This window comes from Elephantulus edwardii, unplaced genomic scaffold (genome assembly GCF_000299155.1).
Source record: "Elephantulus edwardii isolate Elephantulus edwardi_28Jun2011 unplaced genomic scaffold, EleEdw1.0 scaffold00148, whole genome shotgun sequence".
Lineage (NCBI taxonomy): Eukaryota > Metazoa > Chordata > Mammalia > Macroscelidea > Macroscelididae > Elephantulus > Elephantulus edwardii.
The window spans coordinates 7,743,903-7,770,868 of record NW_006399898.1 but is presented as its reverse complement, the minus strand read 5'-3'; the positions used below and the strand labels follow the sequence as shown (position 1 = coordinate 7,770,868).

Below are 26,966 nucleotides of genomic sequence, written 5' to 3'. Positions count from 1 at the left end.
CTAGGTACAGCCTAAAACCAATTCAGCACCACAGAAATTCTCCATCGATAGGGGCTCTGTCTTCCAAACCTGGCTAGGTGGCCTGACTCCAGCATCTTTCCATAGGGCAAAGAAGACTTGAACACTTAAGTAAGCGCTTGGATTCTGGGTTTTAAGAATAGTTATTCCATTAACCCCTCTAATGGCCTGATTTTTGAAAACTTATTTTAGACTAGAGATTGCTTGAGTTTAACCAAGCTAAGACTATCTGGAGTGGAGTTTTCTGCTAGAATGTAAGCTCCATGAGAGCAGGGATCTATGTTTTGTTCTTTGATGTATTTCAGGATCCCAGAACAATTTCTGGTACACGGTAAGCTCTGGATTATTTGTTGAATGAATTCAGAGCAGTAATTGACAACATCATGATTCTAGCACAACATAGGGATGACAAAACCAAACCTGACTGCCCACGTCTGTCACATCAGAGGGGAGGCCACTCAAAGAACTTGGGCTTCTTGCATGGAATTTTTACCATTCCTAATATGGAGCCTTACTAGCTCTTTTCCCTCTAATGTTTTTTTGAGACTTCACGCTGTGGTCATTCCAGTGCCACCATCTATCTGCTCATGATTTGGGGTGCCGTCCATGTGTCCATGTGCAGCAATGGCACTAGCTGCTGCTCTGTGAAACCCCTGGCTGGGGATGGTGCAGCCTGGGGCAGCACACTGACCAGCGTGGTTTGCCCGTGTCTACCTTGTAGGAATCTTCAGAGGATGTCTCAGGAGGCTTGCCCTTTCTGGTAGACCTGGCTCTAGGTCTGTCAGTATTAGCTTGTTCCATGTTAAGAATCCTGTACAATGGACCAGAAATCACCAAGGAAGAAGAAGCCTGTCAAGAGCTACTTCGGTCCAAACTTTTACAGAGGTAACAAAAAGGCTCCAGTTGAGCTAGTTTTGCTCAAAAGGGAAAAAGGACATGAAGTGGAGAAACTCCTTTTAGAGTGTGTCCCAGCTGATTGTGTGATTTGCCGACAGTCTCAGGAGAGTCCTTGGGTCTGAGAGAGAAGATGAATATTACACCAAAGTGTAATATTCACTTTACTAAATTTGACATTGTAACCTTGAGTTGGGTAAGCTTTTCCCCAGCCTGAGTATTGTGTGATGGGATTCAAGGATCCCTAAAGGATAGGAAAATGTAATAAAGCAAATCTAGCATTCTGTTTATGAATCGAGATGTCTGTGTATGGCTCTTAGCCATGCCACTCAGCTTTTAAAATATGTTTTAAAGTTTTCAGCAAAAATTCTAGAGAAGAGGTATCTATGTGACATATTTGTATGGCATCTTTTTCCTGAGACTCTAGAGAAGACTTGATAAATAACCCCTAATCAGCACTTCCTGGTGTTGTTACCTCTGAGGCTGTTAAGCAGGTCTCCAGTAAACTGCAGTAAGTAGAGAGTGATGGTCTCTTTGGTGTTTGCTCAGGTGCCAGTGGCAGGTGGAGGCCAATGGAGTGATCTCCCCTGCTCTTACCCCAAGTCCCTCGCCACTGCCTCTGACCATCGAAGAAGACCGCGAGTTCACCTACCCCTCGGACGTCCTCGTGCCTCCTGTGGGAAACTACTTTGACCTGCCTCGCATCAGGCTGCCTCCCGGAATCATGATAAAGCTCAGGGAGATTTCTGGGCGTGCTAGACCTCAATTCAGACCGAGTATAAAGTATGTGACTGTCTGATACTTTATTTTTATCACATGAGATCAGTTTTAAATCACTAAAGAGGGAATGTGTCTTCCTAGAGCCTGTGAAATAAACCTTTGAATTTATGTTCACTTTTTTTTAATATATTTTTTCTTTCATTGAACATTTTCTTCCCCCCTCAGCCCACCCAGCAATGTATCCCCTGTTACAGATTATTGTCATACGTGTAATGCCTAATCATATATTCCTTACGAACAGTTCTTCCTCTTATTTGTTCTTCTTCAGAGTTCACTGTCTATCCACTCTTTTCCCATTTTCTGCTTACCCACCCACATCTATTCTATTCTCTAATGGTAGTGTTACTCAGTATTTGTCCTTTTATGACTGAGATATTTCACTCAGCATAATATCCTTCAGGCTACCCCATGTTGTGTAAAGTGTTATGAGTGCATTGTTTTTCAGTGCTGCATAATAAGAATGCATAGAAAAAACTGTGGTACATTCACACAATGAATTTATGTCCTCTGGAGAGTCCACCACCAGCTGGTAGTTGAGGTCTGTGGTTCTCATATTTTGGGCCTCGATCCAGCAATATCAGCATCACATGGAGACTTGTTAGAAATACAAATCTCACACCCTAAACCACCCCTACCAGAGATAGAAGCTTTGGGGATGCCACCCAGTGATAGGAGTTTTAACAAATTTTCCATGTGATTCTAATGCACATTCTGGGTTTTTCTGTGCTAGTTTGATCAGTTGGCCCTTTAAATAGTTTCCATAGTCTAGAGATGTTCCTTTCTATTTGGTGACTACCAAATGTAATGGTGAGAGATTTTTTTTGTATAGAATGTAAAGTCTTAAAGTTGTGAAGGTCTTTCCTGCCTCAAAATTTGCTTGGTTTCCATGCTGCCCTCTGAAACAAGAGTTCCCGTCTGAGAGAAATATTTCAAGAAAACATAAAATTCAAGATGGGAGATTACAGAAACACCATTTTTATCAGTATTATCAGCCCCAAATCCATAATGCCATGCACCATAATACTGTGTAAAAAGAACAGATAGATAAATGGTGCTGTAGATATTTTCTGAAGCCTTAAATAGCTTTCCAATTCTGTTAGGACTCCTGCTAAAAATACACAAGTCGTAGGCAGGAAGCCTCTATAGTTTTGATTAGCAGCTAATTTACTAAACCATTGTGAACTTGATGTGATAGCCACATCATGTCCATGCCCACCACTCTGCTATCATAAGGTGTGATGACTGCATTTAGCACATTTAAAGGGAATCCTACTTTCTTAAACCTGTAAACTGCAGTGCTGGGGACTTGATAGCATGTCACTCATCTGACTGATTGCCATTGTTATCCCAGGGAAGTGATTCAGCCAGATGTGATGGAGGAAATGGTGGTGTCGTGTGTTATTAAACACTTAAACTTGGTTGATGCACTGCAGTCCTTAATAAATTTCCAGTATCAAGAAGAACACGCTGAAGAATATGATTTATTGTGTAAAATTATGGGAGAGACCTTTAAGAAACTCAATGCCATGGAGAGACAACTGCAAGTAAGTTAATTCAGGCAGACATAACTTTTTCTTACAAACTGTTAGAACAAATTTATTTTCTGGAAATTGAAAGAAACAGGACATGATCTAATTTTTTTTTTTACAATTCACATTTCCAGATTCACAGATTACACTCTTTATTTCACCCACTTACTCCCACATTGTTTTATTTTCATGTTTCAGAGTGTTGCAGAATTGGAACAGAAATGGCAAAGTGAAGTTGATGATGCCCTACATGGGAAGCTAGAGAACAACATCCCTTTCTTTTATGATTACCATTTTAACGAGGTGAGCAGGCTGTGTGACTTTTCATGCAGACCTCAGTGTTTACATAGTAAAGAAGAGTGCCACCTGCATAGAAGTATCAGAGAATGTCACAGTCTAAGATATTGTTTACTCTAAAATTCACTCAATCTTTAAGGGGGGTTCAATGAAAATTGAGTAAACCAGCATAGCCAGAACACAAGAAAGAAATCATTCCTGATTTTTTTAGGAACAGATTAGTAGTTGCATAAAGAATCAAAATAAGCTATTATTACCAGATTTTGCTTTCAAACCTTAAAAAAGAAAACCCGAAAAAGACAAGAATCCCCAGAATGTAACCATTGACACTTTGAATCATTAAAATAAATCCTGAACGCATTACCACTGAGCTGATTCCAACTCCAAGGGACCCCAGACGGCAGAGGAGGCCTGCTCCGTGAACTCTGCAAGGTTGTAATGTGTATGCAAGCAGATTGCTCTAGCTCTCTCCCGTGGAGCAGCTGGGGGGTTCAAATGCTGGCCTTTCAGTTAGCACACTAGTGCTCGAGCACTGCATCACAATCAGAGCTGACAAATGTGCGTCAGTCCAGAAGGATGGACAACAAACAGCACCCCGACCTCGTCTGTTCTGATTAGTATCTATACAGTGAACCTTTCTTCTTGTGGATCTTGCATACCATCTTTTCTTGACTTTTCCTTCTTTAGAACAAAATGAAAGAACTAGAACTTTTGTGTTCAATGAAGGAAGTCTCCTTTGATGGAAATGATCTTGAAAACATGGTCCTATCACTGAGGTTAGTGATGTTAATAACTACACAAGATTCTCGTAGATCACCTTGCTACTCAAAGTAGAACTCAAAAGATTTAATCTCCTCATAGATTTTTTTTCAATCTTTTTTAGAGTTAGAACTCTTAGTAATTTGGAAGGGAAAAACTTTTTAACCGTCAAAATTTAGCAGTTAAGCATTTGAAAGTGGGGAAAAAGGAAACAAAACAGACCACAGTTTTGAGCAAGCTCTCCTGGGATGGGGAGGGGGAAAGAGGAAAGGGCTTGCAAATTGATTGGTTTTGTTTAGTTCTCCCTGTCTTCTCATATTGTTTGTAATTGAGAAAACACACAATTAAAAACCATTGTGTTCCATAAGCTAAAGAAGGACAAAATGCACATCAGCCTTTCTTTATAGGGAGAAGTTCCTTCAAGAAGTGAATTCTCTTATTCAGAAACCCTCACACCCACTGACTAAAACGAAGACGCTTGTGAAGAGTCTTATGAATAGAGCTGAGCTGCTGCTACACGTCACCATCGCGGCCCAGTCAGGCCTCACCCGGAGCATCTCAGGGACTCCTGCGGAGACTCCGGGTACTGTGTGGAAAGACCCCTCCTTCCTGCTCACATCCCAGCAGGGAGCGGACTCGAGCAACTCTGAACACATCCCTCTTGTCTCTTACCTGGAAGAAAGAGGAATTGTTGCCATTTTTTATCTTCCTTTTTTCCAGTCAAGAAACATTTCTTTTTAATTTAATTCATGAGACCCTTTGTATGCTAGCTCATAAGTTGCCTACATCTTTGTTGGGCCCATTTCAAGGCCACCCCAAAACCAACCAAATGCCTTACCTTCTAGTCAGTCCCAAGTCACAGCAGCACTGTAATCCTGTCTTGCGGTCCAGTGCTGCCTTGTTTATGGAGACAGAGCACTATAATACTGTCTTAGGGGCCCAGGGCTATTGTGGGAGACAGACTGCTTCACCTTTCTCTCGAGGAGCAGCTAGTAGCTTTGAACCACTGACCTTCTATCTAATAAGTACATGCTCAGTTACCGTGCCACCAGGACTCCTCTCGGCGTCCCAGCAACATCTGCTTTTCTAATTAAGAGCCATTTCTTATTAGTTGATGGTTTATTATTGTCATAATCCATAGTTATAAAGTTGGTCCCAACTCCTAGCAACCTTCTGTCAGCCTTTGGAGGCTGTAAATCATTGGGGAAGAGACTGCCTCTCTTTCTCACACAGAGCAACCGGTTGATTTGAAATATCTACTTTTCTGTTGCTGCTGATTTTGGTGTTTGCCTTAAAGTTAAAACCAATTCAGAGCTGACTCTCCAGCAGGTTTTAAGAGGCTTAAATTCAGATTGCATGTGAGGAGATTGCCCATCTTTCTCCCTCGGAGAGCAGTTGGTGGATTCAAGCTTTCCTATCAGCAGCCTGTTATGTTACCCACTATGCTGCCAGGACTCAGTGTTCTTTTTGTATAACAATTGATATCTACAAAAGTCTAGTGGCCTACTGTTAAAGAGTTTTGTGCAGCCAACCCAAAGGTGCAAGGTTCAAATCCACCAGCTGCTTCTAAGCAGAAGTGTTTGACTGCCTCTGAAAACTCTCTGGAGGGAAAGCTGTGAAGTCAATTTCAATTCATTGGCTGTGAGAGTGAGTATATAATTAGTCAATATTGTGAGTCTAATAAATATCCTTTTTTCTCTTAACATTACCTTTGCATTTACTTTTTATTAATTATGTGGAATGACATGAAATTTTGTGAATTAAATTTTCCCTGTTCATACTTTTATTATTGACATGAAAACATGTCTGTAGCTTTGCTGGTATTTCAGAATTCTTATAATGAAATGAAAATGGATGTTTTGTGAAATGAAATGAGTTTTCCAGCCTTTCTTTGGAAAACCAATTTCAAGAAAAGATCTTAATTTTCCAGGAAAAAAAATTAATATTTTTTAAAATTTTTAAGTGTGTGTGTGTGTGGGTACACCATCAAATTGGATCTAACTGGTACAGGAGGAGCTTGTCCCTCCTTCGCCAGCAGAGCATCTGGTGGACTTAATATTTATTTTGGTTTAAAACAAAAATTAGCCTAAAAATGCCTCGAGTGGTGAACTAGCTGGCTTGGCACATGCACTTGAATAAAAGATACATTTCAACATTTGGGATCTTAGGTGTTGGGTCAGTGTTAGCTGAATCTCCTCACATGCTGGATAGCCAAAACTTTAACCTTTTCCTTCCTTTCTTCTCCAGCTTGTAAATCAGCATCTGAGACAAAGGTGATTTCGCATGCCGTCCGGCAGCCTGTTTTCCTTCGCAGCATGTCAGCTCCATCTGACCTGGAAATGATTGGGAATGAAGACTTGGAGTTTACTAGAGCGAGTCAGAGGTTAGAGTTAGCGGCCCAGATTGGATTCCCAGACACGCCTGAATGTGTTCATCAACAGACTCCCTGAGCCCACGGTGGCTTATCTAATTCTGTTGTTTTCCCCAGGCGGCGCCATGTGACCAGCCATCGCAGCAGCTCCTTTACCCTCCTGCAGTCATTGGCCATCGAGGACAGCAGGGACAAGCCCACCTACAGTGTCCTGCTGGGCCAGCTCTTTGCTTTCATTGGCACCAACCCCGACCAGGCCGTGAGTCACATTTTGCCAACTACAGATGAGATCCTGGCATCAGTATCCCTGTGACAGGTGGAAAGACTCGGGCTCCTCTCTTGTTATGCGTTTCAGGTGTCCAGCAGTAGCTTTCTCTTAGCTGCACAGACAAGGTGGCGCCGAGGAAACACTCGCAAACAAGCCCTGGTGCACATGCGGGAGCTGCTGACGGCCGCCGTGCGTGTTGGAGGGGTGACACATCTTGTGGGCCCAGTGACAATGGTCCTTCAGGGAGGACCCAGGTCAGTGGTTTCTGTCCACTCACACTGTCCTGCTCTCCTTTTAAAGCAGTCACCTGCTAACCAGAAGGCCGGCAGTTGGAACAAAGATGACACAGTTTGCCTCAGTGAAGATATAGAGCTTTGAAAATCCTATGGAGGTAGTGCTACTCTGTCCTAAAAGGCCACTGTGAATCAGAATTTCATGACCTGTCAATTTTCTAGAACAAGCAAAAACCATTTCAAAGACTATTCTTTAGACTAAACCATAGGCAGTGATTTCTTTTTTATTTAAAAAAAATTTCTCTAAGTATAGGTCATTGTTATGCAAAATGATGTCTTCCGTGGTTGGTAAAAGTACACGTATGAGCAGAAAATAGGATATAAGTGTACAGGGCTGTGAGCATCTCCCTGAGGCCCCTCCCTGCCCCAGAGCAGAAGGTACATGGGGAGCCTGTAGCCCAGCCCCATGGTGCCTCTAGGGCCACCCAGCAGCAAGAAGTTTGCTTATTTATTGTTAACTCACAGAATTTACTCACAGTTGTGGTACTGAGAATGGGGTTTATAAGGGAAATTGGAGAGCAGGGAGGCAAAGAATATCTCACAACACAAGTCCAAGTTTAATCTAGCAGTCTCAAGGCACAATTCCTCATTTAGTGCAGGCTCTGGTTTCATTTCAGTAACACAAATTCAAGAAGCCTCTAGTTTCCTTCATAGTCCAGCAAGGTTTGCCTCAGAGCAGTTTTAAGTCAGCTTTTCCTTAATTATCCAGCAAGCACAGCAGAATCTTTACCGGTAGCCTTTATCACAGGGCTACTCTAATTACACTTTTCCGCCGTTTCTTGACAGCAATTCTATAATCTATCCACCACCCTTACCAAGATCTCGGTCTTACCATGGTCTTGCTCCAATCTCCCTCAAGTCTTGCTACCCAGTGCGGAAAGTACGTTCTCTCTTATCCTAATCCCACAGCTGTTGATGATTTGCAAGGCCATGTGTCTATAGTTAAGGAGCTGGAGACCAGAGGGGACGAAGGTAATGGCTAAAATAGCCAACTTTAGGCTAATACTGCAACTTAACAGTATTCAATGTTGTGTGGATATATCTCAGATAAATGGTTGCACTATCAAATAAGTTTGGGAAATGTTGGATACAATTTATTCTCTTATTCTTGGAGATTTGTAGATTTTAGCTTTATTAAAGACTGAGAAGTCCAGTTGTAGAGATTCCTACTTAATTTTACCTAACCCAATTTTTTTTTACTTTTCTGGGGAGAGGACCATTGCCTTTGAGTCACACCTGGAAATCCTGTAGACCTATAGTTTAAAACAATCCAATGAACCCCACGTTTTCTGCCATCCTGGATTCATTTCAACATGTTTGGGTTTCTCTTCTGTTCTCCTAATCACCATTATGTTCTTGACACGGTTCAGCAAGCCTGCCTTTTGATGTCTGTTCATAGAATTGAAGAACTGACCTGTGGAGGTATGGTGGAGCATGTCCAGGAGGCCTTTGGCGAGACCATGACATCCGTGGTGTCTCTGTGTGCGCGTTACCCAATTGCATGTGCCAACAGTATTGGGCTCTTGTGCACCATACCTTACACAAGGTAAGCCAGGAAGTGACATTATTCATAAATTATACTCCAGTAAAGCATGTCAAATGAGAAATTTTTTTTTTTGTTTTGTTTTTTTTGAGAAATATTTTTTAAAATTTATTTTTTTATTTTATTATTTTTGTGTGTGTGACCATCAAATCGAATCCAACTGGTACAGGAAGAGATTGCCCCTCCTTCTCCAGTGGAGCATCTGGTAGATTCAAACCATGCAGCTTCAGGATTGCAGCACAGCTTCTTGCCACTAGGCTACCAGAGCTCTGGAAAATATTTTTTAAGTTTCAGTATTATTAAATTTTGGCTGTGCTTACCCTGTGATGCTACCCATCAGACTGAACAGCAGACTTGACAGACAGTGGTTCCACTGTTAATTCCTGGCTATGGAGTTCTTGCTTCATCACTTAGGGCCATTAGGGTTACGTTACACTATGAAGATGTGCAAGTTTGAAGGAAGTTAACAGTTCCCTAGGAAATTACCATTTAGAAAGAATAATTTGCATCTCATATTTTTGTTTTTCATAGCCCATTTTGATGACTTAAAAGTGACAAAACTCTTATGTCATGATCCTTTGAATCTCCTTCTCATGAAACATATCCTCCCCCCCATTATGGTAACCTTGAGTTGATTCTATTTATTTTTATAATACACAACAATGTATTTTGTGGTCCTTTGTTTATGAAACTATCATAAAGATCTATTTTTAAAAGTTGAATGCTTACATGTAAGTACAAATGATAGTTTCCTAAGTTTTACATAGAGAAGTGGTGTGAGATCAGTTTGCCCCCTTGGCAACCTGAACCTTTTGTCCCCTTGACAACTTGGACCTTAAGTGAGCTTTTCCTTAGTGTCAGACAGTTCTCTTATTTCATACAAACCCTTTTCGTCTGTCCAGGAGTGAAGAGAAGTGCCTGGTCCGCAGTGGCCTTGTCCAGCTCATGGACCGACTGTGTAGCTTGAGCAGTCAGACTGAGTCCAGCTCCAGTGAGAAGCAGACTAAGAAACAGAAGGTGGCCACCATGGCCTGGGCAGCCTTCCAGGTGCTCGCCAACCGCTGTGTGGAGTGGGAAAAAGAAGAAGGTGAGGATGGAGGTGCTCTCTGCAGAACACCCAGCCTTCTATCCAGGTGTATGAGAAGAGGCTGAGGAGGGGCTGAGTTCAGCAACATCACCTCGTGGGTTTAACATGTTACTGTCTTTCTGAGAGCCTTTCAACATTTTGAGTCTAGGAAAATCTGTGAAACTAAACAATATCTTAGCACCCTCAAAATTGAGATGAATAAATATTTTAATCAAATGGCTTTTAAATTACATTTATATCCAGATGATATTCCCAAATTGTAAATTTAGCTACTAATTCAATTTGAAAAGTTGAATAATTGCTTTGAAACATCTCAGGTTGAGGTATATAGTTGCTTATTTATCCATTTGTTCATTCATTGTTCATTTTAACAACCTCTTAGTCCTGTTACATTCCAGAGGTTGAATAGCACATTGTTTTGCTCTTTAAGACATGGTCCAGTACAGGGAATAGATCGAGGAATAATGGTGACACTATAATCATTGGCAACATAGTTGAGGCCCCCACAAGTTACAGCACGAACACAGCAGGCCCCATGTACTTTATACCTATTGTGCTATGTGTGAGTTAGACCACAATCAGTTTTAAGGTTTTAAAATTTAAATTTTTGTGACTATACCATGACAACATCACTGTGACTAAACCAGCTAGCCTGCTGACTGACACCTTATGATGGCATCCCTGCCTCTTCACATGCGGCCACTCGGGGTGACATTGCATTGTGGGTTGACTGCTGTACCAGGAAGGCTTCTGGGACACTGTGACTGTGATGTATTCTTGACTGAAGGAGAGAGAGACGTAGGGATCTAACTGTGGGCATGAGAGATGTTCTGGAGAGGACACATCATCTTTGATGTCTGCAGAGGAGCCCTTGTGGCATGGTGTGATAAGTTCTGGGCTGCTAAGCAAAAAGCTGGTGGTTTCAGTCCACCAGCCACTCTGCAGGAGAAAGATGGGTCACTGTCTTCCCATTCAGAGTTACAGGAACCTGGCGGGAGGTGTTTAGAAGTCAGCAGTAACTGGAAAGAATGGTCTTTCTTTGATTATTTTTTATTTGAGATTGGTTTTGTTTTGTGGTGTTTTGGTTTGGGTGAGAAAAATTTATGTTTAGAATTATCCAGCTGGACTGGGTATGTTGTTGTTATGTGCCATCGAGTCATCCGTGACTCACAGTGACCCTATGCACAATAGCTGTGAATCCTGCCATATCCTGAGCAAATCTCACGTCTCCTATACGCCTGCCCCCATTGCCCCAGTCACTGTGTCAGTCCATCTCATCCAGGGTCTTGGTCTCCTGCGCTATCCCTCTACCCTTGCAAGTATGATGTCCTTCTCCAAGGACTGGTTCTTCCTGGCAATATGCCCACAGTATGTGACACAGAGCTTCAAAATCCTTGCCTGCAAAGAGCAACTTTGCTTCACTCTCTCCACAACAACCCGATTTCTTCTGTTGGCAGTCCAAGTCCGTGGTATGTTCAGTACTCTTCTCCAGCACCAAAACTCAAGGCATGAATTCTTCTTCTATCATCATCAAGCTCTCTGATGCACAGCGCATAATTGCTAAGACCATGGCCTAGATCAGGCACACCTTAGTTTCTAAACTAACAAATTGCTCCTCAGTACTCTGGAGAGGTCCCTAACAGCAGATTTTCCTAATGCAGTTTGTTGTTTGATTTCTTGACTGCTGGTGCCAGGAGTGTTGATTGTAGAACTGAGCAAGCTATAATTGTTAATAACCTCAATCTCTTTTTTATCTATCTTGGTGCTGCCAATTAGCCCAGTGGTGAGAATCTTTGTTTTCTTGATATTGAGCTTCAGTCCATATTGAAGACTGCGTGCCTTGACCTACTGTGGCAAATGTTTCAGGGCCTCCTCAGTTTGGAAAAGCAAGGTTGTATCATCTGCATACTCAGGTTGATGAATCTTCCTCCAATTCTAATACCATTTCCCTCCTCATAAAGTCCAGACTCCCGATTGATCTGTTCTGCCTGTAGATTGCAGAGGTACGGAGCCAGGACACAGTCCTGACACACTCCATTCCTGTTTTTGTACCATGCAGTGTTTCCTTGCTTTGTTCTGAAGACTGCTTCCAGGTCTAAGAAGAGATTTCGCATGAGCACAATCAATTGTTCTGGGGTTCCCATTCCTCTCAAGGTTAGCAACAATTTGCTGTAACCCACATAGGCAAATGCCTTTTTATAGTCCATGAAACACAGTTAGACATTCTCTTCTTATATCCTTCTTGGTCTGTTCTTCCACCTCTGTCTTTGTAATTATCTTTTACAACATATATGGATGATATTTTTATATCCTCACACAACTCACCTGGTCTTCATTGATTATTGTCACAGCCTCAGACCTTTTCTTAAGATAGTTTTTACATTTAGGTGGGATAGACTCAAAGACAAATTTTAGTTCTTATGGATTTTATTTCATTTTCTTTGCCTTCACTTTGAATTTGCATATGGTCTCAGTTTGTTGTTGTTGTTGTTCTTAGGTGCGGTCGAGTCGAGTATGACCCATAGCGATCCTATGACAACATATCTGAACCCCATCCTGTCCTGTATCACCATGTCAGTCCACCTGGTCAAGGGTCTTCCTCTCCTTCCCCAACCTCTGCCTTTCTGAGCATCATGTCTCTCCAACGGTTAGCTTCTCCTAGCAACATGCCTGAAGTATGTGAGGAAAAGCTTCATAATCTTTGCTTCCAAAGAGCACACTGGCTGCACCCTCTCTAAGACATATTTGAGTGTTCTTTTAGCAGTCCATGGATATTCAGTACTCTTCTCCAATGCCACAGCTCAAAGGCATCAGTTCTTCTTCTGTCATCTTTATTTACTGTCCAGCTCTAAGATGAATAGCAAGTGATTGGAAAAACCATGGCCTGCATCAAATGCATCTTAGTCCTCAAACTGACATCATTACTCCTCAATCACTAGTTTGGAGAGTTCCCTGACTGCAGACTTTCCCAGTGAAAAATGTCTCCTGACTGCTAGTACCAAGGGTATGTGTTGATTAGAAATCCAAGTAAGCTAAAATCATTGACAACTTCAATCTTTTCTCCATCTATCATGATGTTACCTATAGGTTCAGTGATCAGAATTTTTGTTTTCTTGATATTGATATGCAATCCATATTGAAGACTTATTCTTTGATCTCCTGCAACAAGTGCTTCAAGTTCACCTCACTTTTAGCAAGCAAGGTTGTATCATCCACATAATGCAGGTTATTGATGAGTCTGCCTCCGATCCTGATGCCACATTCTTCTTTTTAGAGTCCAGCCTCTCAAATAATTCACTCAGCCTACAGATGGAATAGGAATGGAGAGAGAATACAGCCTTGACATACTCCCTTCTAAATTTTAAACCCTTGCTCAGTTACCACACCTTCTCCTGGTCTAGTTATAAGTTTTACAAGAGCACAATTAAGTGCCCTAAGATTCCCATTCTTCTCAATGTTAGCCATAACTGGTTATATGAGTCACTAAGTCAGATGCCTCTGCTTAGTCACTAAAGCATAAATAGACGATCATCTGGTAGTCTTTACTTTTAGCCAGGATCAATCTGACATCAGCAGTGATATCTTTGGTGCCATGGGTTCTTCTAAATCCTACTTGAATTCTGGCATGGCCCTATCTATATACTGTTCTAGACATTTTTTAATGATCTTCAGCAGTATTTTGGACTTAGTTTAGATAATCTCAATTTTTTTATTTTTTTTTTTTTATGTGAGTGTACCATCAAATCAGATCTGACTGGTACAGGAGGAGACTGCCCCTCCTTCCCCAGCAGAGCATCTGGTGGATTTGAACCGTGCGGCGCCTCTCAGATTGTAGTTGCAGCTCCTTACCACTAGGCCACCAGAGCCCCCCTAGATAATCTCAGTTTTGTTGGCAGTAACCAAAGCATCATAGTCAGGCAGTCAAACATAGGCCTTCTCTCCATCAGGCCTGATGAAGGTGTTGACCTTGGCCACATCAATGTCACAGAGCTTTACAGCTTGTTGGATTTGGTGCTTGTTGCCCTTGACATCCACAATGAACATTGATGTATTATTCTGTCTTCTTCATGGTTGACTCAGTGATCAGGGAAAACTTGATGATGGCATAGTGGTCAAGTTTGTTTCACCTGGGGCGCTCTTTTAAGGGTATTGGGGCTGCCTTACGAGTCTCAGCATCTTAGGCCACTGGATAGTGGGTGACATATGGATCTTTTTTCTTTTTCTTTTTTTGTGTCTGTGGATGCCCTTCAGGGTTCTCTGCTTGGTCTTTAACATCTTTGCTTTGACTTCAGTTTGAAGAGGGGGAGGGGCTTCTTTCTTTGCTCTTCATGCCATCTTTTGAAATTTTTCTGGTTTTTTTTTGTTTTTGTTTTTAATATTTTTTTTTTAATTTTTCTGGTTTTTGATATACCAAAGTTTTCCTCTGCTGGGTTCATTAACACACTACAGTAGCCACATAGCTAGATCACAGGCCATACTCACAGTTAAGCGTGTATTGGGGAAATAACAAACTAAATTTCAGGTGCAGGAACAATTCAGGATACAGTTCTTTGATCAGGTCATCTTTTTTTCTCTTCAGCCATGCTCCTGGTTTTGTGTTTTGCAGGCATGCTTGAGGCACTCTGAAAGTACAATAAAGATAGAAAGATCCTGAAAGATCTTTTGTTGTGTTAAAGAAAAGTTAGAAGAGGAGTTACAAATCAAGACTTATTTTTTTTCAGCCCTGGTAAAATGCTGATTTTACCATCATTGCTGATGTCAGTGAACATGTCAAGGCATGTTCATTGGTCACTTTTGTTTATATTACATTTTGATTGAGAACGATGTCTCCCTCAGCACTGTGACTTTTCAAGTAACAGTTAGCTTTTGTTATGTGCAGCTGCCATGTAATGAAAAGGCACTAAGTGGGAAGTTCATGAAATACAGAGCAAAATAAAGACCAGCCGGGCATGGGAAGGGCTTAGATGCAGGCGTTTTCACCATGCTGTTATTCCCTCTGTAGGAAGCTCCACTGAGGCCGTGCACTCGGGTCTGGCTCGTCAGGTGTCCAGCCTCCTCACTAACCATCTTGCCCGAGCCACCGAGTGCTGTGGCAACCAGGCTGCTGGGAACGATGCCCTCCAGGATGTCCTGAGTCTGCTCAATGACCTTTCCAGGTATGACAACTGGCTAGAGGTAGGGGAGCTCGCCTATTCATAGGGATTCCAGAGGTTTCCTTACAGTCTTTTTAAACAGAAGTTCAACCAAGCCCTCTGATGCATTCCCACCTCAAGAAAAATGATAATTAATTCATTGAAACAGAGTATTTCCAAAAGGTGAGGATTATTTAGACAATCATAAAATATCATTTGTTTTACCACTTTTTGGCAACAGCATCTAGCCCTTGAAGTAGATTAAACCACAAAACCCTATCCCCTTATAGCAAGATTAGAACTATAGAGCCTGTGATTAACTCACTTTCTCACACTGTCTTTCAAAGAAAATGCTCTGTGGTGTTTTACAATAAATAACCTAGGTGCACATAATGCACACGGCACACATCCATAGGAAACCAGTGTAAGAGGGAGCTGTGCGGGCTTATAATCCCATGCATTGCTGTTTTATTGTTAGGTGCCATCAGGTTAATTGTAACTCCTAGTGATCCTGTAAACAACAGATTGGACCCTTGCCCTGTCCTGTGCCCTCGTCATAATCTGTGCCATGGTCAAAGCCGTTGTAACAGTCACTATGTCAGTTCAGTCTCAGTCTAGATGAGAGTTTTCCTCTCTTTCTCTGATGCGCTACCTTTTCCAGCATGGTGTCTTTTTCCAAGGACTGGCCTCTCCTGACAGCATGCCCAAAGATTGAACATGAGACGAAGTTTTACCATCTTTGCCTCTATGGAGCCAACATAGTTATCCTTCCTGCAAGTCAGAATTTGTTTGATTTTTGTCAGTCCATCGATACTCAGTTCTCTTCACCAACATCATGATTATTTTCATAAAAATAAGTGATGCCACTATGTGTAAGCCCTGGTGCAAAATCTTGTTCCCCATGAAGTTGCTCTCATGGCTTCTGCTTGAGTATGCATTTTCTTAGTGAAAAATAACAGGGTTAGTGATGGCACACCCATCAATGTTGTGGCTTTACAGTACAGTATGATGTCTTTGACCTTAAACGACTCGACTCATAAAAGACCAAAATGGAAAAAAGCTCCTAGGTAGGGTTTCTAAATCTTGGTGTGCCATGAATCACTCTGTTCTTGTGTGCCATCTAGTGAATTCTGACTCATCGTACTTGAGAAGATAGAGCAGGATTGGACAGACTAGACCCGCGCTTGGCTTTTCTGTTGTTGTTGCCTGGGCTGTAATAGTTATTGGCATACATCACCAGCTCTTTTCTCCTGTGTAGTATCTGGTAGGTTCAATCTGCTGACTTTTCCCTTAGCTGAACACAGAACCACTGTGCCATTAGGGCTCCTTACAAATTGGGCTAAGTTGTAGAATTTCCATTAAACATCAGAGGTCAGAAGATATTTTTAAAATCATTTTTCAAGTATTGGACAATGATGGCCAGTAAATCATTGATCATTGATTTATGAAAAACCTCTTTAACCCTCCTTCATTGAAACATGGTGCCACATCATTTGTTTTTCTCGTGAAATCTGATCTCATCACTTTGTTTCATTCACATCAGGTGAGGATCTCTTCCTTCAAAGTCTCTGTAGATCAAAAATTCCTGGCTTTGTTTACCTTTTCTTCTTCCCATTCCAGGAGTCACATCGGTAAAGCCATCCTGAGCCAGCCTGCATGTGTGTCCAAGCTCCTCTCCCTGCTTCTAGACCAGCGCCCGTCTCCAAAGCTGGTCCTCATCATCCTTCAGCTGTGCCGGGCGGCGCTGCCACTCATGAGCGTGGAAGACTGTGGCAACGTGGAACTCCCACCATGGAGCTACTCCGTCCCCTCCTTGAATAGCGAACAGGAGGATCCCAGTGACCCAGCCTCCAAGATTGCATCGTTGCTCTTGGCAAAACTAGCTGATTACGTGGTCCCAGGTAAGGGACCCCAATGGTGACATGGACTTCCTATGGACAGGCAATCTGAGAAGCCTTGCTGTTCTGCAGGTGCAGCTGTGTATCCCCAGGTAGCAGTGAGTGAGTCAGTACAGGGGATAGTAGCTCAAAGGCACTCCACAAGCAGGGTATCTCCCAGGGAGGGGAGCTGTAGAAACAACAGTGCCATTTTTGGAATGGGCTTTTTCTTTTTCCTTACAGGATGTCAGACAGTTCTTTCTCCTACTGCTTCTGAACCAGACACCACATTGACCAAAACCAGCCCCAAGAATTCCTTAAAAGGAGATAAAGATCCTGGAGAAGAAAGTGAAGCAGTGGATGGCAAGCTCTCCATATTTATCCACAAGCGGGAAGACCAGTCATCCCATGAAGTTCTCCAGCCATTGCTAAGGTGACTAGAATGATTCTAATAGCTCCTGGGCGTTGAGAAGCGACTGCATGTGGGTACTGCCTCTGCTACTGCAGTCCATAGAGAGTTAACACTGTTCACCCAAAGGCTGAGCTTCTCTGGCAGTTCAAATCCACCAGCAGCTCCACAGGAGAAAGGTAGGCAGTCTCCTCTCATGTGTTTTACAACCCCAGAAACCCACTGAAGGGTCAGCTATGAGCTGGTTCCTACTTGACGGCAGTAAGTCTCAACAGCTAGGTGAGCCTTTATGTCCATCAGCAGACTCAACCCTCTTAACAGGCTTAGCAGGTGGATGTTGTTCTGTGATTTCTCCTGTTACACAGTTTGAACTCAAAGCACATCTGAAGTATACTTGTAGGCCTCTCTTGCCACAGAACCCAAGTGCTTAACCAACCCCTAGAACTGTCCACCCCCAACAGAGCACTGAAGCCCTGCTGAGATGTGTTTTGTTTGCATCCTCTGGAAAGTCTAGCCTGTTCTATGGGCTTTGAGAAGCTATCTTGCAGCCTGGTTTTCCCCATTATGGCTTTTTTTCAGCCATCAGGACACTTGGACAGCCATTGCCTAGGAGGTGGAAAAACAGGGAAACTTTGTAAAGCTTAATTCATTGAGGACTTACTTTGTTGATCAGGAAGAAAATAAAACTATAATCTTTGTCCACATATTATAGACCTAATGGGACCTTTTAGTAAGAATTAGAAAAAGACCTTCTGAGTTGCAAAAGGGAATTTAGGAAGGTGGTGGTAGTCTATGTCTCAGATAAGGCGAATAATCTTTTAATGAATGATTTGAAGATGTTGTCATCCCATAATTGGATCCTTTGTCTACCGTGATGGCAACTTCAAGAACTGATAAGATAATGGCATGAACTAAGCAGGATCAGGACAGATCAGTGCTTAGATGAGTGGAGAAAGCTCCAGTAAATGTTCTTGAACATTGCAAAATGCCATACTTCCAGCTGGGTGAAAGAGTATTTATGGAGAGCCTGTTTTAGGAAGTTGGGGAAGTTGAGGTATGAAAAAGGAACAATTCGTCATGCAAATCGAGATCTAAGTCATACACAGTCAGTCTGGGCTTTAGCTGGTTTATGAAGTGCCTCTTGTATGCCAGGCTCTTCATTTATTACATGTGGAGCTCTGTAGTTTATTATACCTTGTTTTCAGGTAGTTCATTAGCTGCCATTAACAACTGTAAAAACAGTTGTTTCAGATCCTGAAAGTGCTAATAACATCAAGCAATAGCAAATCATTTTTGTTTTTGAAAACTGAAGAGTCTTACTGTGGATTTTAAAAGTATAACCAGTGGTGCCTTGCAGCACATAGGGCTCACCTTTGACAGTGTCTATAAGTCGCTACCTCTCTTTGTTTTCCTTTTGTAGTAGCTCAGAAGGACGGCCCTTTCGGCTGGGTACTGGTGCCAACATGGAGAAAGTTGTGAAAATGGATCGTGACATGACTAAGGTAACTTAATGTGAGGAAGCCTGTTGTGACCAAAAACTTGTGGTTAAGGAGCTTTGGCCATGGAAACAACCAACCACACTACTTCATGTTCCCACAGAAAGGCAGTGGGGAAAAACGAAGTCATTTACTTGACTGGGGCCATTTTAGAGCCTGCTAGACCAGACGCCATATGTCATTATTGTTTAGATGTTAATATATAAAAATATATTTTAATATATATATATATAAATATATATGTTTTGGGGGCTACTACGCTTATATTCATACACATCAGTAAGTCCAGAAAGGGTACAATTATGGAGTGCCCCTAGATAAATAAACACAATTTACAGGATTAGTTTTCAGAGTTAAAGGACTTATGGCTGTCTCAGAGAACAGTTCAATCATTTGGCATAACATAGTACAGAAATATAATGTTCTACATCCTGGTTCTGTGAGTAGTGTCGGTGGGCAACCATCTAATAAACAACTATTGATCTTATTCCATTGGGAGCAAAGGAGAATACAGGGAACCAAAGACTCTAAGAAGAAATCAGTTGAGAGGACATTGCCTTTTCCAGCTTCAGACCAGAAAAAAAAAGATGTCTGGCTGCCACTGCCAACAGTTCTAATGGGCACTTGAAAGAAGGTCTCGGATAGAATGGGAGAAAAATAAAGAAGGAACTCAAATTAAAAATAAAAGAGACCACATTTACTGGACTGATAGAGACTGGAGGAACCCAGAAGACTATTGCCCACAAGATCCTTCTCTAACTTGGAACTGAAGCTAGTCTTGGAAGTCTCCATGCATCCAAATAATAGATTGGTTTATCAACTAAACATTAGTAACCTGTGAGGAATGTGTTCCTTTACACGATTAACTCTAGGAGAATGTTGTTGTTGTTGTTGTTATGTGTCGTCGAGTCGTTTGCGAATCATAGCAACCCTGTGTACAACAGCCCTAAACCGTGCTCTATCCCGTGCCAATCTCATTGCCTCTGACACACCCATCCCGATTACCCCAGTCACTGAATCAATCCACCTCATAGAGGGTCTTCCCCTCCTGCACTGTCCCTCTACTCTACCCGGCATGATGTCCCTCTCTAAAGACCTGTCTCTCCTTACAACATGTGCAAAGTATGTCAGGCGAAGCCAAACTCTAGGAAAATAGTCACTTTAAACCAAAAACAAAGATGATAAGGCAAGGAGGGACAGGGAAGCTAGGTAAATGGAAACAACAAACAGAAAGGAAATAACAAGAATGCTCACACATTGTGAAAATGATAACCACCATCACAGAACAGTTAGTACAAAAATTGGTAAATGGGAACCCAACTTTCTATATAAACCTTAAGTGCACGTATGTATGTACACATACACATAAGTATCTCTGTGTATTGTATTTTTATATGTAAATATGTGTGTGTGTGTATGTGGCGCTGAGAAGGTGAAATGGCAATTCTATATGTGTTTACTGTAACCCCAGGGTGGCTGTTGTGAAGTGATTACAGAAGAAGCAGTAGCTGCTCTGCGGAAGGCTACCAAGTGGGCACAGTCAGGCCTCATTGTCAGTGTTGGGCCACCAGTTGAGTCTGTGAACCCTGAGACTGTGAGTGGACTGTCTACAGGGGACAAGAGGAAGACCGCCCAAACTTCCATTTGCCGAGAGAGGAACTCCGAGCTTGCCAGGTCAGACCTTTGGCATGGTAGATGCTTTCCGTGCCCTTTGCTCACTTAGTGTATGAAGGGTTTGTCTTTAGGGTTTGAATTTTATACCATCCCTTTGACATACTGGGAATGGGGACTGGGGCTTACCTGTTTTGGTTTTGTTTTTGAATTGTTTTCCAAGTGGAGTGTGAGGAATGCGCACCCACTGGGTCTGAAGGTGCTGGCTAAGTAGATACTTAAAACTAGAGGGTTGTTTTTCTAGAAAGTCTACCACAGGAAGACAGCATTGGCAAATTGTTCTTTCCCCCTGCCCTTCCCCAAGTCAGTTTGGTCTTGCTGTCTGGATTTCTTTGTCATTCCCCCACTGTTCAGTACTGCACATCAGCTTCCTCCTGGACCTGGAATGGACAAGGGAGTGTAACCCCCTCGGAACTCTGTGCAGTGTGTATTGTGTTTGCAAGCTATCAGTGTCTTTCCTTGACCCGAATGGGCTCTTTGATAGAAAGTGTGATGTCCCTGTTGTCGGGATTCTTCAGAGATACCAAAAAAATAAGAAAGATTTCCTAGTAATAGTTAATTGTCTGTTTTACTTGGTCAGCAAAGTTCACTTTTCCTTGTGCACTTGGTCTTTGCATAGCACAGGTTTGAACTTTGTGAATCTACTTACATGAAAAATTTTCTTTTCCTGTTGTGGTGAGCTCAGAGTTGCAAGTATCAGCTTAAAACACTGTGAGAAAATTACATTTTGTAGGAAAAAAGTGACTATGCAGATTTTTAGCCAAGAAGGGGTACCCCCACTCCATTTGTTGTTCCAGGGTCACTCTTTAACCAGAAGTTGTTTTCCTCTGACGCAAACCTGGAAAGCCACCTCTCTGTGTTCTTACCTTTGCAGGACAGATCCTGTGCGCCCTTTCATCAGTGGGCACGTGGCCAACAGCATGGCTGCCGAAGTGATTGCCTTGCTCCACAGCTTATTGATGGCCCCGGAGTCAAACGCTGCCCAAATATGGACCACGACGGCAGAAAAGGTCAGTGCTTTATCCAAAGAGGTTCCCAGTTGGTTCTAGTGTTCATTTGGTGTCAAACAAGGGAGGTTGCAGGCAAGAGAAATTTCCCAGAATGGCTGTTACAGGCATTAACTGTTCTCTCACCTACAGTTAAGTGTTTGGCTCTATTTATCTTAATCTACATCTCCCATCGCTACCAGTTCTCAGCTTGCAGACAACCGGACAGCACCGGTGGGGCGAGAATATCCATTGTCCCTGTTTCCTCCTCTTGCATGTGTTCAAGTTGTCCTGGCATTAGGAAGTTACCCAGCTTTGGCATATGGGTTTGTTAAATATACTCACTGCCTAGATCTAAGCACAGCCTCTGTACAATTACTGCTCCCTGAGTGCTCTGTCAGTAAGGAATACATCATGACAACCCACACTTCACTTCCTGAAAACCTTAGATCTACAATCAGTTTCCCCTTCCCCTCAGTCGTTCTCCGTGTAAACTCCTCTCCTGTCTGAGAAGTAACTGGGTGTGGTGGTAGAGGCGGTCCACGGTGACAGTGTTCTCTCTGATAACGTGGTGGCCTTGCTTTAGGGATTGTATCAACCTCGTGTTTGATTTTATGATAATTTGAGGCTCTGTCTTTCTAGTTATATCAGACTGTAGGAGGTAAAAATGCCACTGATTGGACCTGAGAGCTCTCTAGGCGTGCTGTCATCCTTCCTCTCCCCACAGCTGTATTTCGCTGTGAGCTCATGGGCTGCTTCTTCCTTCCAGGTCCTGTCTCGTGCACTGATGTACATCCCACAGCTGGGGAAGTATGCAGAGAGCATTCTGGAAAATGGCAGCAGCAGTGGCAGAAAACTTGCCAAGTTGCAGAGAATTGCCCGGCAGGCTGTGGCTGCACTGTGTGCACTGGGAGGCTTCAAAGAGACCATCAAGATAGGGTCAGAGGTTCAGGTAACTGGCTGCTTGTTTCCCCCAGATGTCACTGTCCCCTGTGTGGACACACTCATTGATCAGTCAGCATCCATAAGACAAGCTGCCATCCGTTTCGTCAGATAGGAAAGCCGTGTTCCCTCAAGCTCAACAGGAGTCTAACAAGTGCGTACCATATCATCCGTGCTGTGCTGCCCTGTATTAAACAATTCATGCAGTGTTGTGAATTGTTCTTTCTAGGTGCTTCCAAGCTGGGTCTCGGCTTGCAGTTCTGTAGAATACAATCTGCCTTGCTTTCTGTCTGCAGCATCCTTAACATCATCATCATTTTAGACGGGCAGTTTGAAACATGAGCTACCTGTGAGGTTCCTGGGGCCTGTTACCTTTTTGAGATCCAAAATGCAGTCTCTGCATCCTAATAGACTTTTGCCCTAACACTGACAATGACAGCTGTATATGTACTGTCCCCACCTCCTCACACTCAAAAGCTGCTTGCACCTCCAGAGCTGGAAGAAGTGCTAATCCTTCTCTGTCTCCAGGTTTTAGGGAGAGGAATAGCAGGAAGCGTTGGAGTGGTGGCTTCTATCAATGAACAGGAAGGTATAGCTACAGTCAGATTCCCACCTGTAGACTGTAGAAAGACTTCGCAAGCATCAGACACACTGACTATTCCATTGTCTAGACTTTGTGTTCCAAGATCAGAGGTAAGTTGATTTTAAAGGCACCATAAAATGTCAGTGAAATGGTTACCAATTGGAAATGAGTAATCTTTATGTTTTATGAGTAACCTCTGTGTGCCAGTGGAAATGTACAAGCCCTTCATCATCTCCAGTCGGTATATGTGACAGAATGTATACAATGTGTATATCTCTTATAATTATGTAATAATAACTTGTATGTGAAAGTTTATATCTGATCAACAAAATTCCTTCCTTTGGGAATTCATAACATTCCACGTTGTATTATCTTTGTAATTGCAGTGTGTTGTGTGGGAATTTGATGTATTTGTACCTGTAAATTTGAGCATTACCTCCATATGATGATACGCCCTCATTTCTTAGGAACTAACTGCTTGCATTTGATGTTCTGCCCTGCTCTTTCCCCCGCCACCAGGCTCTCCCTCTTCATAAACTGTCCATCACTGAGAAGGTGGTCCAGGCCGTCCAGTCCATGTTGCTTCCTCAGGAGGGAAGTCTCTCCATTCATACCTCACTTCCTGCAACAGGAGATGGCTCGGCTCCTGTGATGGCAGTTGTTCGGCTCCTGGCTGAAATAAGAACCAGGTGAGTGTACTCCCTCCATCCTCTCACGTGGCCTGGCCAACAGCAGCATGAGTTCTGGAAAGGCCTCCACTGGAGCCTTAGTGGGTCCACAGCTTTAACCTCATGCCAAGCGAGACACCAGAAGCCGCTCCATGACACGGCCAGCTACCGTTTGTGGCTTTCTCTATTTTCTGTCCTGGGAAATAAAACTTAGTTAAGAGAATAAATTTCAATCTGACATGTGATGTATGGAGCACATGCCTAAAGCCGGCTCTACTGACACTTTGATAAGAGAACATAGTTCTGTCAGCTGACTTCCCCTGCCACCCATCTGTTTCTTCTCTCCTACTCCAATAGTTTCCAGCCTGAGGATGAGAAGACGGTAGAGATACAGTTATTCAGTTGACCGTTAAACAGGCATAGTTAACTCTCTTTTGACAGTGGGACTTCACAGAGAGTTCTCCTTTGGATTTTGAATCAGACACAAGGGATCCATTTCTTACACTTGTGGAACCTCATGGTTCTAGAGCATTAATATCACCCATGAAGCACAGTTTAGGAAAAGCTTGGGAGAGGGTGCTGATCTCTCCGCTGGCTCTTCTCAGTCTGTCTGGTGGAGATGGCAGCAGTCTTGCCCTTTTCTGGCTCCTGCTGCTTCAGCAGTTAGTAGGTGGGAAAAAAATGTTACTCCTGTCTTTTCTAGCCCCTTCTTCTCAGACAAAGCAGAGCTGGGAGTTGAACCTTGTCACAAACCAGGCAACAAAATGGATTGCAGTGTTTTTCACAGTTGACTTTTGGGAGAATGAGCATTGATGACTGAAATGTTGTAAATCTTTTTCCATTAAGAGCATGCCTGGTCATGGCCCAGCTTCTGGAAGACAGCTTATTTTGTGAAGAATTCATCCAGCAGTGTCCAGCAGCTGTTGAAGTCCTTAACCTCGTAGCCCAGGAATGCAGTGCTGGTGAGTACTGAAATTTTCCTTTCTCTCATGTCTTGCTGTGTTACATCAGCCCACTGCTATATTGTTGTTATTATCTGCCATAAAGTCACCTGTAACTCCTAGTGACCCTATCTATATACTACAGCTCTGAAGCCCACCCTGTCCTGAGCCAGTCTTGCTGACACCGACACGCCTACACTCATTGTCCCAGTTACTGTGTGAACAATCTATCTCATCTGGGGTCTTCCTCTCCTGTGCTGTCCCTCCACCCTTATGAGCATGATGCCCTTCTCCAAGGATCAGTCCCTCCTGGCCACGTGCCCTAAGAATGTGAGATGGAGCTTCAAAATCCCAGCCTCCAAGGAGAAACTTGCTTTCACCCTCTCCGAGACAGACCTTTTTGTTTTCTTGATGGTCCATGGTTTGTTCAAGACTCTTCTCCAGCACCACAACTCAAAGGCATTGATTCTTCTTCTGTCATCCTTAGTCATTATCCAGCTCTCTGATGCATGTTGTTGTTGTTGTTGTTGTTGTTATGTGCCATCGAATCGTTTGCGACTCATAGCGACCCTATGTACAACAGCCCTAAACTCTACTCTGTCCTGTGCCAATCGCACTGTCTCTGACACACCCATCCCGATTACCCCAGTCACTGAATCAATTCACCTCATAGAGGGTCTTCCCCTCCTGCGCTGTCCTTCTACTCTACCCAGCATGATGTCCCTCTCCAAAAACCTGTCTCCTTGCAACATGTCCAAAGTATGTCAGATGAAGCCCCAGAATCCTTGCCTCCAAGGAGCAGCCTGGTTAACCCTCTCTAGGATGAATCTGTTTGTTTTCTTGGCAGTCCATGGTACATTCAGTACTCTTCTCCAGCACCACAGCTCAAAGGCGTCAATTCTCCTTCTCTCCTCCCTAGTCATTGTCCGATGCATAACAAGTGATTGCAAAGACCATGGCCTGTATCAGGCGCATCTTTGGCTCCAAAGAGACACCGTTGCTCTTGAGTACTTTAGAGAGGTCCCTGACAACAGACTGTCCCATCGCAATGTGTTCTTTGATTTCTCTTTTTTTTTTCTCGTTTTTGTTTCTCTGATGCATAGCAAGTAATTAAAAAACCCATGACCATATGATATCTTTAAGTGAAAATGTACTCATTTTTCCCAAAGGTTGAATTGGACCCCACATGAAATGGTCCACACTTAGATTTGCAATTCTCCCAATATGCTCTGTGTCAATATGCTAGAACCAGCATTTCTGTAAACTATAAGGAAGAAATAAATGCATTTAACTTCCTTAATTCTTTGTTTTCCCCTTTCTGTTTTTTGTTTAAAATTTTATTTCATTTTAATATTTTTGGTATGTGTACCGTCAAATCGGATCTGACTGGTACAGGAGCAGATTGTGCCTCCTTCTCCAGCGGAGCGTCTGGTGGATTTGAACCGTGCTCCTCTGGGATTGCAGTGCAGCTTCTTGCCACTAGGCACCAGAGCTCCCTTGGTTTACTTTTTTTGAGAAGTTGTTTTTGTTACTTTGTTATTCTGTCTCATGTAGAATACTTTTTTTAAAAAAATTAATATTTTTATTTTAATTGTGATTTTAACAGAAGTTTACAGAAGTTAGATTTTCATTCATTCATTGTTGCACATTTTTACTGCCCTTCCTCCCTCACTTTCCCCTCCCCCAGTTCACTTTATTTTTTTAAAAAATATTCATTCATTGTTACACAATTATCTCCCCGTTCCCAGTCCTCTTTGCAGTGTACCACTTATTCTGGTCTATTATCATACGTAGAATGCCTAGTCATATAATCCTTTTAAACAATTCTTTCCTTCATCTACTCCAGTGCAGTGTTCATTATCTATCCACTCTTATCCTGTTCTTAGTCCAAACCCTCATGTCAGACCTGCTTTGTAAGAGTGGTGCTATGCAGTATTTGTCCTTTGTAATTAAGATATTTCACTCAGCATAATGTCCTTTAGGGTCACCCATGTTGTGTAATATTTTATGAGTTCCTTGTTTTTCAGCGCTGCATTTCCAGTAACTCTCTGATCTCTTTTCTGTCCGTAAAGTTTTTCCTGTTTCACAGTATGATTTCTGAAGATTTACACCTATGCTCTCTTCTATAATTTTAGTTTTCACGTTTAGGTCTTTGGAGTTAGTATTTTTATATAAAATTTTTATTTTAGTTGTGATTCTAATGAAAGTTTACAGAAAAGTTAGATTTTCTTTCATTCATTGTTGTACATTTCTCCCATCTTTTTCCCTAACCCCATCTCAGTTCACTTTCTTTTTTTTTTAATAGTCATTCATTGTGGCATAATTACCTCCTTCCCCCCTTCCCCCAGTCCTCTTTGCAGTGTACCTCTTATTCCTTTTAAACAGTTCTTTCATTAATCTGTTCCAATACAATATTTATTAT

The 26,966-nt window shown here is 42.5% G+C and overlaps 1 protein-coding gene across 1 annotated transcript in view; it reads left to right on the top strand.

Annotated features, from left to right (window-relative positions):
* Nucleotides 1–26,966, top strand: part of HECTD4 (HECT domain containing E3 ubiquitin protein ligase 4) — a 133,077-nt gene that overhangs the window by 54,980 nt on the left and 51,131 nt on the right. The window contains exons 23-43 of the mRNA XM_006894679.1: nt 740–903; nt 1,462–1,695; nt 3,044–3,236; nt 3,420–3,524; nt 4,206–4,294; nt 4,685–4,860; nt 6,525–6,660; nt 6,766–6,907; nt 7,004–7,170; nt 8,609–8,755; nt 9,655–9,839; nt 14,842–14,995; nt 16,592–16,872; nt 17,092–17,281; nt 18,678–18,759; nt 20,225–20,427; nt 21,299–21,434; nt 22,180–22,362; nt 22,881–23,045; nt 23,455–23,624; nt 24,450–24,565. Coding sequence (XP_006894741.1) covers nt 740–903; nt 1,462–1,695; nt 3,044–3,236; nt 3,420–3,524; nt 4,206–4,294; nt 4,685–4,860; nt 6,525–6,660; nt 6,766–6,907; nt 7,004–7,170; nt 8,609–8,755; nt 9,655–9,839; nt 14,842–14,995; nt 16,592–16,872; nt 17,092–17,281; nt 18,678–18,759; nt 20,225–20,427; nt 21,299–21,434; nt 22,180–22,362; nt 22,881–23,045; nt 23,455–23,624; nt 24,450–24,565 — 3,418 coding nt within the window. The remainder of the gene's footprint in view (nt 1–739; nt 904–1,461; nt 1,696–3,043; nt 3,237–3,419; nt 3,525–4,205; nt 4,295–4,684; nt 4,861–6,524; nt 6,661–6,765; nt 6,908–7,003; nt 7,171–8,608; nt 8,756–9,654; nt 9,840–14,841; nt 14,996–16,591; nt 16,873–17,091; nt 17,282–18,677; nt 18,760–20,224; nt 20,428–21,298; nt 21,435–22,179; nt 22,363–22,880; nt 23,046–23,454; nt 23,625–24,449; nt 24,566–26,966) is intronic.